General features: G+C 38.8%; 1 protein-coding gene across 3 annotated transcripts in view; it reads left to right on the forward strand.

The window, feature by feature from the left end:
- Window positions 1–6: 6 nt before the first annotated feature.
- Window positions 7–14,087, forward strand: part of LOC120559203 (acid-sensing ion channel 1A-like) — a 51,855-nt gene continuing 37,774 nt past the window's right edge. For 2 of the 3 annotated variants that reach the window (XM_039800748.1, XM_039800749.1), the window contains exons 1-2: window positions 4,190–5,329; window positions 10,188–10,383. In XM_039800748.1, the coding sequence (XP_039656682.1) occupies window positions 4,968–5,329; window positions 10,188–10,383 (558 nt within the window). In that variant the 5' untranslated portion in view covers window positions 4,190–4,967. Of the gene's footprint in view, window positions 165–4,189; window positions 5,330–10,187; window positions 10,384–14,087 lie in introns of those variants that run through there. The other variant, XM_039800750.1, reaches the window with a different exon arrangement.

Raw genomic sequence — 14,087 nt, forward strand, 5'->3', positions numbered from 1 at the left:
GCTCACATGTCTTTCTGGTTATCAAAATGTAGCAGCAGCGCGCTCTGCTGCCCCCTGCAGGCCTGGAGAGGATCCTCTAGACCCGCCAGAACATCAGCACCAAGGACAGCAGACAGCCTGTCAAAACTGCACAGTCACAACATTTGCAACTGTGTCACTTCTCAGTAAGTGTATACCTCTTAAAGCCCACTGATCCACAGCCAAATATGTCTGAATTGTGGGGAAATTATCCACAAGAAATTTTTTGAAACGGTGCAGCCTTAAAAAAAGTATTGGGTTTAAATGTTTCCTCAGTTTTAACATTAGGGTTCCAACAAACGGTTATTAATCTGCCGATTTATTCTTGATAATCGTTTGGTACATTAAACATCATAAATTGGTAAAAATAGCCCATCACAATGTCTTCCTTGTCTGTTTTGTCCAACCAACAGTCCAAACCCAGAAATATTAATTTTATGATCACCTAAAACAAAAATAAAGCAGCACATTTTCACAATTGAGAAGCTATAGGGTCCGGGAATGTTTGTCATTTTTGCATAGAAAATGGAAAACGATAATAGCCTGTCGATCAACTAACTCACAAGGTTTCAGCGCCACTAAACCTCATGTCTTCAGTATGATATGATACTATAGTATGATACAGACAGTGTGGAATAAGAAGAACAACCAAGGGAAAATTGGATGTTAAGGGGCTACATTGATCAGTCCTCTGGAAATAACAACTTCTTATAAACTCGACTAACTAAAATAACTGTCAGAGAATTAACATTATTATTTTTCCTATAGATAGTATATTGTGCTCTATGTATGGTGTAGGTGCACAGCTATGCGGCGAGCTCAACAGCAGTAAAAGAAAAAATGCACAAAGTCAGTAAAAAGGGTAAAATACACAACAGTTATTCCTACAGTTATTCAACAGTTACTTAAAATGTTGTTTTAGCATTACAGACAGCTATGTTAGTATAGTAGCTAGCTTGGATAGCAGTAAACTCAACAAAATTTGACTAAATCTCAAATTAACAACCACAGAACAGCTGTAATAAAATAAGTGCCTACAGATAATGCTCCAATAAGTGCATCAATGGACTGTAGAGTGTAAACTCCTTTCAGGTTGCTAAAATCCCCCAAATTCCCAGAAGAATACTGACCTCATTGATTTCATAAAAAAAAACTCAATATCACATAGATTTGATGTTTGGCATTTTGCTGTAAACAAAAAGCAATGGGGATCCATACTAAGTGCCAGCTTTAAAAGAGGGAACTGTGGGTTAGGACAGCTGTTGAATACTTAAACTTCAAACTGATGTTGGGATTCGATAACAAACAGTACCATTTGATATTTGTGATATTATTACAACTGTTTTATTACTCTACAGCAGTGGTGGAGGACGAATTCAGATCATTACTTAAGTAAAAATACAGGACTTGAGTAAATGTTGTATGTCTAAAAGCATATACCTTTGTGAAAAGCTTGCTTAAGCTTCATAAATATATCAAGTTTAATACACATCTCTGCATTAGTTATAGCTGTTTATACTGGATTTGAGATAGCAACTGCTCCTGGGAAATGTGGCAAATGTAGTAGTACTTTAAATGTCACAGATAAGAATCTTATTTTCCTGCTGTTGCATTTAAGCTGGCTGATGCATCTTTCATGACATGTAATACATATTTTGATATATTAACAAAGCTTGATTCAGCCTTGTTGCACAGCCAGATCCAATTTTTCACACCAGTATCCAGCTGGGGAATAAATGTCATTGGTTATTCATGGTCCAATCTAAATATGGCAGATATCGTTATTTTTCCTTTGTGGTGCCTGATGATGACTTTGTTTTGGAGAGTAGCTGTAACTTCAGACACCCGCACCTCACACTTCTGAAGGATATGTTGGGTTACGTAGAGCTTTCTCATTCAAATCTCTTTCTCAAAGTCAAATCTGAATTTAATTAATTCAGAATTTAAGAAAAAAAAGACAAGTAATGAACAACATACAGCACTACACTACTACAAAAAAATATTTATAAATTATTTATGTAAAAAAATGTAAGCAAAGTCAAAGATTCTCTGCTTTCACCTTCTCAAACGTGAATACTTCCTGGTTTTCATTTTTTAGTCTTTTTAGTCTATAATAATAAACGGTTTATCTTTTAAGTTTTGGACTGTTGGTCGCACAAAACATGCTTTAAACATGTTAACTTAGGCTCTCACTGTAATTTCATGGTTCACATTTTATAGATTTTATTTAGACATTTTATAGACCAAACAATTGATTGATGAATCATAAATATATAAAAGATTAATCAATAATGAAAATAATGATCAGTGGTGGTACTGTATATTACACTTAGGAATTTAGTACAGTTTCACGTGTTGCTTTTCAATCAGGCTGTGACATGCTCCGAAATACTTAAATCTATGGCAATATTTTTTTTTCCCAAAGTAAATACTGAATTGGTTTTTGGTCTGACAGTGTGTTGAATTCTTGGTATTTGCATTTTATTCTATGTCTTAATACTCTACAGGCTGCAGGCAGTGTTGCTCTGTCTCCATCTCTTATAGTTGGCATATGTTGACACAGTCTGTTTATTTTGAGTTGCCAGATTTGTCTGGGCAGTGGTCGCTCAGTCTGTATTTGGTTAAAGGGACACTCCACCCACCAATTTTTCACATGAATTTCAATTTACTCGTCATGACAGGAGCACTCTTCAGCCTGTTGAAATAGTATAGTCTTATGCACACACAAAACTTCTATTCAATTGAATACACTACAAAGACAAGATAGTTAATGTTCTGATAAACATTATTGTTTTTTTGCAAATATTCACTCATTTTGAATTTGATGCCTGCACACGTTCCAAAAAAGCTGGGACAGGGGCATTACTACTGTGTTACATCACTTTTCCTTTTAACAACACTCAATAAGCATTTGGGAACTGATGACGCTAATTGTTAAAGCGTTGTAAGTGGAATTCTTTCCCATTCTTGCTTGATGTACGACTTCAGTTGCTCAACAGTCCGGGGTCTCCGTTGTCAAATTTTCTTCATAATGAGCCACACATTTTCAATGGGAGACAGGACTGGTCTGCAGGCAGGCCAGCTAGTACCCGCACTCTTTTACTACGAAGCCACGCTGTTGTAACACGTGCAGAATGTGGCTTGGCCATGTCTTTGTCTGAAATAAGCAGGGACGTCCCTGAAAAAGACGTTGCTTGGATGGCACCATGCTCCAAAACCTGTATGTACTGTAGCCTACCTTTCAGCATTAATGGTGCCTTCACAGATGTGCAAGTTTCCCATGCCAGGGGCACTCACACACCCCCATACCATCACAGATGCTTGCTTTTGAACTATGCGCTGATAAGAATCTGGATGGTCCTTTTCCTCTTTGGCCCGGAGGACAGTCCATGATTTCCAAAATCTATTTGAAATGTGGACTCGTCAGACCACAGCATAAATCTTCCAGTTTGCCTCAGTCCCTCTCAGATGAGCTCGGGCCAAGAGAAGCTGACGGTGTTTCTGGGTGTTGTGGCTTTCGCTTTGCATGGTAGAGTTTAAACTTGCACTTGCAGATGTAGCGACGAACTGAGATTAACTGACAATGGTTTTACCGAGGTGTTCCTGAGCCCACGTGGTAATATCCGTTACGTTTCCAGTTAACCTGTTCACCTGTGGAATGTTCCAAACAGGTGTTTTTTGAGCATCCCTCAACTTTCCAAATCTTTTGTTGCCTTTGTCCCAGCTTTTTTTGGGAAATGTTGCAGGCATCAAATTCAAAATGAGTGAATATTTGCAAAAACAACAACAATAAAGTTCATCAGTTTGAACATGAAATATTTTGTCTTTGTAGTGTATTCATTGAATATACTGTAGGTTGAAAAGGATTTGCAAATCGTTGTATTCTGTTTCATTTACGTTTTACACAACGTCCCAACTTCATTGGAATTGGGGTTTGTAAATGGAATTGAATTGGTGTTCTTTTCCTTTTCTTTGGCTGTGATTTGGATTGTTTCTCCATCAATCTTTCTCCCTCTTATGTAAACATATTGCAGAAGGATGCTTTCCAAACAGTCACTACACTAGAACATGGTAGTAGCCTAATATCTACCACCTGCTAAGGAGACTCTCTCTCTTTTTTTTTTTTTTTTTTTCTCTCTCTCTCTCTCTCTCTCTCTCTCTGTTTTTACTCGGACTGCCAGCTACAGTAACTCACAGGTGAACAGCAGGCGTCAGTCCACCCTGCTCTCCTCTCCCGTCCACTGCCGCTGCTGCCACGCAGACACAAACACGAGCGGCGGAAAAGCTCACGACTCACCACGAATAACCAACCGCACGACTTCCAAACACATTTGAGTAGAAAAAAAATCTCTTGACTTGACCTGAAAATCTGCCGATTTAAAAGGACACGAGTAACGCGCAGCTACAGAGGAACTCTTAATAAATGAGCTGAAGTGTCTAAAGGATTTTTTCTCTCTCCGGTCTCCTGTTGGCGTGCAGGAACGACGCGTGCTTCACTGGACCCGGCCAGAGAATTCGCAGGCTGATGAAACACTTTGCCAATCCCTTTTCTTTGCTTTACTGCAACCCAGCGAGAAACCTGCTAAACATCACAGTAGTGCAGTGGTGATGGACCTTCGTTTTGACACCTTGGTTATGCACGGGTTTCAATTACCATGCTTTTGCATGCCTGCTTTTGTGAAATGCATCTCTTCTGCTCGCAGTCCCTGCTCGTCTGACTTTTTTAAAGAGCGGCGGATGCTCAAAATGCGTCTCCATCTGTCTGCGTGAGGGATGGCGACCAAACCGCGCCAAGTCCAAGAGTGGTTATCTACACGTTCGCACCTGTTCGGTTGGATAATGACACTTTATGCCACAGGTGAATGAATTTCGGCTCAGTTTCTCCTAACAGTGTTTTGAAGCTGTTTTTCTGACTCCGACATTCTGATCGAGCTTGTTGCACAGTGGCAATGGATCTCAAAGTAGAAACCGAAGAAATGGACACAAATCAACCTCCACCCATAGAAGTTTTCGCGCACAGCTCGACTCTGCACGGAATCTCTCACATTTTCACATACGAGCGGCTCTGCATCAAACGCTGCCTGTGGGTCGTGTTTTTCTTGGGGTCTCTGACCTTCTTGCTGTACGTGTGCGTGGACCGGATCCACTTCTACCTCGAGTACCCGCACGTCACCAAACTGGATGAGGTCACGACCCCGATCATGACGTTTCCAGCGGTCACCTTTTGCAACCTGAACGCGTTCCGCTTCAGCCAGGTGACGCGCAATGACCTGTACCACGCAGGGGAGCTGCTGGCCCTGCTCAACCATAGGTAACCCCTAAAACCAGTTAAACAAAAGTGCAAATAGTAATTCATGTTGAAAGCTGTTTCTACTGCATCCTGCTGCTTATTCTTCTGAATCTGAATTTTATAATCTCATAATATGAAATATTGTAGAATAGTATGTCATACTGTCATTATAAATACAATAATAATGTTAGTTTTATATTGCAAATATCAGTGGTGAAACTACATACATTTTTACTCAAGCACTTTACTGGAGTAAACTTGAGGTACACTTTAAATGTCTACAGTTCAGAGGGAAATATTGTACTTTTTACTCCACTATTTCCTCAACAGCTCTTGTTACTATAGATAATTTGCATATTTAGACCCAAAATATTAATGTTCTTGTAAAATACTGTTACGTATTGAACTATACGTATGTACATAACAAAAACACAAAGTTGTTCAAATTAGCTCCACGTCGACCAGCTAAGTTGCTACAACCGTAAAATGTTGTCAGAAATATAATACTATAACACTCACACGGGCCAATTTTCTGCATTTTAATTATCAAAGTACATTTTGCTAACATTTTCAATGCAGGGCTTTTCCTTGAAATGGAGTATTTTCACATTGTTGTATTTTACTTAAGTAAATGATGTGAATACTTCATCAACTGGCAATTGTGTGTCTCTCATCCAAAAAGCTCTAATGGTTTCTACCTTGTTGAGTTATTCAGTGCTTGGAGAGCTGGCTTGTCAGGTTTGAATTAACTAAGGTATTATAATCGGAAAATGGCAGTTTTCACCAACCAGTCTTGTTGGTGCGATTGAGGGCTCTGGATACTGGAGCTGGCAACCTCATCCACTGTATGCACAGGAGGAAAAGATGCAGGGAGTCTGCTTCCTTTGAATACAAGTGAAATGGCAGATGCTCCGGGTTTCTTTGTCAGTTATGCATTTAAATCCTCATGTTTCTGTAACCTAAACAGAGCTGTAGAAAACTTCACTCCTGCACATTAAATCCACTTTGTTTCTGAGCTGTCAAAGATTTTACTTATTTGGATAGTTTAAGTTTATTAAGATCATGCATAGGGCCAAGAGGCAGACGAGAAAGAGGAACGATCTCGGAGAGGGACTGTGACTAATCCTGGCTTTAAAAGTTCTTTGATAAACATGTCGCTCTTCCCCTAGTGTTGTAATGTTGTTCCAGTTGTCAACAGAGGCAGCGATAATGAAACAAATCAGCAATGGTGTCATTCGCCCGCATTCGCCATGTGGCCGGTGTCTGTCATTTGAGGGATCAAAAACTCGGCTCAGATGATGTGAACCTCTGACAGGCTGTCAGTTAATGAGATCAAGGACAGGTCTCAGCAGCATACAGTGCTGAAGGCCTCTGGTGGCTTTGCTTTTATGAGGATATACAGCCAACTTCTATCCTAAATCTTTAATGAAGATCCCAGTCTGAACGCTAAAATTATCTTTTTTATTCTATGATGCTGTGTGACTGATGATCAACACTTGCCATCTGGATTTTTTTTTTTTTTACTTAATACATTTACTAATATCACATTTCCAGGCAGTGGTTCACAAAGAAAACTCTTCAAATTGGGAGACCAAAGCATAAATGGGGCTGAGCTTCCATCTCCATGTACACATCTCAACTCTTACAATCTGAAGTAGCTCATTATCCTGCCTCCCTTGGCAAGGTAGAGAGGCGATGCAACGGCACACTTAGCTGTTATACCCCCGGCCAGAAAAGAAAGTGCTTGTGGCATGAAATCCATTTAAGACTGTTCTCCGCCCACTTCCCATGTTTGGAGTCACTGGTCTGGGAAATGTCTTGTGGCATGATATTTAAGCTGCACACATCCTAAAGTGTAAGCCTTCGCTGATCCCGTCGGCTTGTTCTTATGGGATTTTATCTCATAAGTGCCTTCTTGGCTTGTTTGTCCTCTACACAAACAATGGGGAGCGAGGGCCTCTCCTTAATTAAGTTCTCTTTCAGTCAAACAAAAACACTCCCAGCCGCTGCCATAATGAGGCTTAGTCTAATCTTAATGTCACAAAATAATCTATGAACTAATTTATTAACCTGAATGAGGCTAGTTATTATTGATTTGATGTTTGAACGATTTCAGTTAGAGTGTTAAACGTCCCTTTGCCCTCAATGAAAATGAAAAACAAAAAGGGTTGCTGTAAATGTAATAGTTACACTGTAATTATACATCATGCATTACCAGCTCTTGCTTAAATAAAAGTGCATCTCATTCTTATTCATGTAATGTATAAAAACACATTGCAGTAATAGTATGTTACACAAAAAGATCAATAAAAGACCATTCATACAAGAGTGGCTCCATTCATATGAGAACATTTCATTTGAGGCAGTGTTCTGAAAAAATCTGCTCTTTGGTGAATCCAATAAAATGGTGACATTTTTAATAATAGCACAGTGGGAGATCACAGTGAGGGTAGAGGTTGGGTGCATTTACAGCTATTCTGCTCTCTTTTGATACGAGGCAGCGTGGTCAGATCTTTGTGAGCTCCATTAAAGGAAAGGAAATTTCCCAGTGCCACTGAACATGCTGGGGTGTGATGTCGGTTGTCTGGCTCCCCACACTTAGTTACTCGCAGGCCTCTTATTCTTAAAGGAGAGAGAAAACCATTGAGAATGTATTATTAGTAATAAGTCCATGATGAAACATTAGGAGACATTCATGGTTCATTTCAAAAGACAATCTAATCAATTTATAACATTGTATCACTTCACTGTTATACAGCCTTTACTGCAAGATCAGGAAAAGACAACCTAAACAACTCAATACAACAATATCATATAGCCTATAATACAATGTGGATACCAAATATCAAAAAGAAACCTTACAGTTGCTTGTGAAAAATCTCGTAATGATACACAAACACGACTAACAGTCTACAGCCATGCTACCTCTGCTAACATGCTGATGTAATGTTTACCATCGTAGTTTAGCATGCTAACATTTGCTAATTAGCTTAAAGCGGCTCTAATCTATATTTTTATCATAACAGTGTATTAAATGACAGTGTGAAAATAATGGGACAGTGTGAAAAGGGTTGATTGTAGAGTTCAACCAACAGAGACTTATTAAAAAGCTATAAAAGCCTACACTACCTGCTCAGCACCAAACAGCAGACAGACACAGTTAGCTGGTGAACATAGTGGAGCATTTAGCTGCTAAAGAGCCAGATATTTCCCTGAGGAGTTGGAGACCAAAAACAGAGCTAAAAGAGGGTTAATACTGGACTTACATTCGCCAGGTGGACAGAAACCCGACTCCAAATGATATGATCATGATAATGTTGCTCCGTAATTGCTGGATGTTTAAATAGGCATCTGTTTGCTAACAAATTCACCATATTAACCTAAAAAGTGATGATATGTCAATGTTATATTTACAGATTTTTTTCCCGCTGCCCCCAAGTGGCCAAAGAAATTAGTTATCGCAGTTTTAAACAAAATACAGCAGGGGCAGATGGGAATGGTATTAGTTATGTAGGTACTTGGTCATGAAACAAAGTATTGGACAAAGAAATTTTGACTTAATTATTGCACTAGAGGAAATGAAATTTGGTAAACACCAATTGATAACTTATCCTGAGGGAGACAAGCGTGTCAGTACCAAAGTTCAAGACAAACGATACAATAATGGTGGCAGAGGTAGCCGGGTTGGCTCAGTGGGTAGAGCAGTTGCACATATACTTGGAGGTTTATGCCTCGAAGCAGAGGTCCAGGGTTCGAATCCGACCTGTGACGATTTCCTGCATGTCTTCCCCCTCTCTCACCTAGCTGTCCTGTCAAATAAAGGTGGAAAAAAACATTGACCTGCTGGTGGCGCTAGAGGAACAGTCAGGTTATTACCAAAGTCTCTAGGATTGGGGACCATGAATGTTTGTACCAAATCTCATGTCAATCTGTCACGTAGTTGTCAAGATATTTCTGTCTGGACCAAAGTGGTGGACCGAGAGACCCGCATTGCCACCTTTGGACCCACGCTAAAAATCTCCGATGATAAAAAAGAAAAACAACTAAAGCTGCAAGTTCTTATTTTGTCTTTTTATGTGGGATTTTGATCAAAGTAAAGCATGCCTTAATTCATGGAAATATATACAGTATTTCTTGTATTGAAAGAAGTGACAAAAATAATGAGCAGAGAGTCTTGTAATGAGTGCATTCACTCAAAGTCACAAGTAACATGATTCCCTAAAAAAGACTTTAAGAAATTCGTTTTTGTTTTTACCTTTTAATATTTTAGTCAGACTTTTTTTTTAGAGTTTTAGAATTCATATGTCATTTTAACTAAATGTTCTCATGACAAAAAACAATCCAAATAAAACATAAACAAACATGTTTCTCCAAGTTTGAATCCAGTTAAGTGAGACTGGAGTTGAAATGTAGCCTGAAGCTGCTGCATCAACAGCGAATGGACGACAAGGTTTATGGGCCCGTACAGCTCTTGTCTGAACTTTATTATGTACTGTACAATAAAGTGTTACACTCTGGTAGTGCCATCAGTTCAGAGCCAGAAAATGGCACAGAAAACCATCTTGTACATTTTTACTGTGTGTCTTCTGTCTCTTGTGATTTATTCTGGACTGTATTATTTTTAAGCTTTGGCTGAAAGGAGCAAAAGTTCACAGATAAAGACTCATAAACCTTCCTGAAGTGTGCAGAATCTTTTTTTCCATAGCTGAAATTCATTTTATATGAAGTCCACTTTATCATCCGGCAGTGATTTTTCACTGCGAAGACGTCCTGTTCAAGTAAATTCATCCATTCATAACAACCTACTGGGTATAACATTTGCGCTTGAAAAGTATGAAATATTTCTTTGACCTCTCTTTCTGTCTGTCTGTTTTTTCAGGTATGAGATCAGGGACATACAACTTGTGGAGGAGAGCGTCCTGGAGAGCCTAAAGGTCAAAGCCGATTTCCATAATTTCAAGCCGCGACCCTTCAACATGCTGGAATTCTACGACCGCACCGGCCACGATATCAACGACATGCTGCTCGCCTGCCACTTTCGTGGCACCGAGTGCAGAGCGGAGGACTTCAAAGTGGTAAGTTGTTTGCTGAGAAGATTTCATCCGATCATGATTAAAGGTCTGGTGATTGTCAAAAAATCCTGTTAAAGACCAAAACCAACAATGAATTCATCCTGCTAATAAGTATTGCCTGCGTTGCCAAAGCTTGAAATAGCTTGTTCCTCTTATTCCTATTAAATTCAAACTAACATTTGAATTCTTCAACCTTTTTTTGAAACTATAATAAACTATAATGATCTATAATCCAAAAAAAGGATAAATCCTCTTTATGGACATATTTGTGGAAACAGCGAACAAGCGTTTCCCATAGCAACAGATGACTGACATTTGAGAGCCATCATAGCCCTGTCAAGGAAATTCATGACTTTTTTTTTTTTTTTGCCTTCTTTTTTCAACAAGCTCATGTAACCATCTGAGGTAGTTTAGCACTCCATATAAATATTCATATGAGTATATCCTCTGTATCAACATGCTAGTTATTGAAAGGCTATTGTAAAGTGTAACAAGTAGATGTAATTCGACCGTGACAATAACTGTTTGACTGACCAGTACGTATATAATCTGCTCCTATCCAGACAATAAATGACAGCACATAAATAGATGCAGGCCTCCTGTACATCATTCCTCCACCAAACACATCACAACGTTGCTGAACTCCTTAACATCAATTTACACCACTATTGTTGGTAATTTACTGTTAGCGATTTAAGAAATCTGTCCCTCTATAACATGTGGGAGGACTCGTGTCGTGCTGTTATTACACGGGGAAAGATGAAGCTAGTTAGCCTATCCTGCTAACGTTAGCACTGATTCCCACTAGACCCCCGTACGTAACCCCATGTGTTAAAATCACAGACAGGTTAAGAAAGAAGTGTCGGCCCAAATCCGGCGCTGAAAACAGTCCTCAACAAAAGCACAATTTAATCCTGTTTGAGTAATGTTTTCTAAAACATTACAGTGCCCAGGTGTTTTAGGAATTTTTTCAAAAACATATATTTTTGTGCCCTGTTTTCAAAGATTTGCATCTACAGTGTATTTTATTCTGTGATTGAAGAGTAGAGTAGAGTGCAGACAATGCACGCTGTATAAATCATAGGATTATCTATTTATAGTGAGTTAAAGAATAATGAACCCCCCAACAGCAAAGAGAGCAAACCTCTGAGCGAAGTGAAGAAAAAGACATGTAGTTTTCTAACCTGGGGATACCTGCCGTGTTTTTGTCTGTGGATGCTGCTGGTTTCAATCGAAACCTTCTCCGGTATAAATATGTCACAGTAGGTGTTGTTGTGTTAACATGTATGTCTTTTATCAGGGACGTGCACAGACAGGGCAAGGGGGTGGGGTAGGGGCTCAATGGGGGGAAAAAAAGGCAAATAATTAATAAATAATAATTAATTTTTATGAGAATAATTTAAACAAATATATTGTATAAGAATTTAACACAACATATTAACATATTAACACAACTCACTTTTAATTACACTCATTATTCTACAAAATAATCAGTTCACATAGAGGGCTTGGCCTTCTTTAGTATTCACCAGGTTTAACACAAGAGCAGGCAACAGCAAAGGAAACTATGCCACAATGTGCATGTTTTCTATGCTACTAGTTTCAAGTATATATTCATAATAACTGACTGCACCAAGGAGAGACTAATAATTTCTTTATTTTGCAAATGGCAATACATCATTTTAAATATTTTGGTGTTATTGGAATTAATAAGAAAAAATCTTCACACTAAACTGAAAAAGGCTGTTGCTGGTATTTTGTAAAATTTACAGGAAAAAGCACTGCAACAATAATGAAAAAAACAATGTTAGTATTAGATGAGATGAGGAGCCTTCAATCAAAATGATCAAGTTACTTTTAACGCAGGACACTTTTTTTCATGTAGTGGTCAATTTTGAGATTTTAGTCTATTTTGCTGTCAAGTCTTCTTTAGCTCTAATGGAAAGAAAACTTCCAAAATACACATGTAGATGGGGTTTGTTTTAGGTCTACTACCCTCCAGGGAGAGGAGAGAGGGAGGGCATCGGAACTGGACAAAGTCATCTCCCGACATGATATTACATTTTTTTATCTATAAATATATTTGTTTGGCAGGGAAGCTGTGCGCAAACAGGAATTAAAAAATGAGAAAAAGGGCACTTTTCAATACAAAATTAGATTTACACTTCTATGATTGATTCTTCTTTTTCTTGTTTTATGATGATAACATCGGGGTGTGTTTATATCAGTCTGCGTATAAAATATGTTTTGAATCTGTGCCGAAAAGTCCTAAAATGTATGATCAAACAGGCTTTTGAGCTTTTCATTTATTTCATTGAATCCCCACAGCTCTGTGTAAATGTTTACTTCTACCTTTTCATCTTTTAATTATCATTTTCTATTTACAAAACAAGGCTGCATTGTACAGCAATTACCTTTTGAAATGAAATCCTTGTGGAGAAGAGATGTGAAGTAATGCAGTGGAGCTGGTCAAAGAAATGGGTTTGAAACATTATACAGTATATATGTGTGTGTGACTGATGTTCATGTGCGTTTTCCCTGCAGCAAAAAGTAGAGGCTGTAATGTCTCTGCCATTAAAGCCTGCTGTTGCGGCTGGCGCACCCAGGCACTGTTGCCAGCGGTCACTGGCATCAGACGTGGTTTTTAATTTGGAGCTGAACATTGATCATTCCACACAGCAGCCTCACTGAAAAGATAGGATTAAGTTTAATGGTCGTTTATCTTTTCCACAGAAGATTCCTGTTCATCTTCAGTGGACATCTGTGGTTGTAGATCCTCTTATACATATTATAGCATCAAGTGGTTCTTACTTTGATTTAAACAGGAGAGCTGACAAAGAACAGGCTGGCCTAAGAGATTTATTTTTGGTGTTGGAACATTAATACACACATTCATACACCAACGAGGAGCTCTGCATGCAGCCACTTATTGTAGCAGCTGCACTGAAGTAGCTTTGAAGTGATAGGGCTCCTGCACACTGCCTGCGTGGCGTGAGCGTGTCAGCTGCGTGGCGTATCCGTTTTTATTTTAGCTCCCATGTTAACAGGTTAGAGCTTGCACACTGCCTGCGTGTCAGAAGCGTTTCCAGGCGAAATAGAATACGAAAAGATGTTTATATGTCATTTTGACACGAATACATTTAATAAATGACATTTTGATGTTTGAAAGTCTCTAGGTTTTGACATAAATGCAGATAGAAATGTAATTTTAAAAAAAACTGTCAATACAGAACAAAATATTCTGTAGCCTATTTTGCCATCGATACTGCCGATGTTGTCTTTGCTGTAATCAAATCAGTAGATATTTATGTTTAAACATACATGTGTACAGACAAGGCTAGCAGCAGCAGCAGCGCCACGTAAGACACGTTTCTGGTGTGCAAAGACACAGAAAATGCCACCTAGCCGCCACGCAACAGACACGCAACAGAAACGCCACGCTCACGCCACGCAGGCAGTGTGCAGGAGCCCTTATGCTTATGTTCAGGACTGGTTGGTTGTAGCTCAGGCGTAATAAAGGAGGTTTTGAGGTTGTGGCTCCTATAAACTGTTGAACACATGGACACTGTAAATACGTTTAAAGCTCAAGACCTACCTGTTTACACTTTACACTATAATTTGTACACCCTCAATTATAATTCGCTCGATTCAATGTCTCTTGTCTTTTTTCTACTAATAAACGTTTTTTGCACCAGAAATTTTGACAT

This window comes from Perca fluviatilis, chromosome 5, assembly GCF_010015445.1.
Source record: "Perca fluviatilis chromosome 5, GENO_Pfluv_1.0, whole genome shotgun sequence".
Lineage (NCBI taxonomy): Eukaryota > Metazoa > Chordata > Actinopteri > Perciformes > Percidae > Perca > Perca fluviatilis.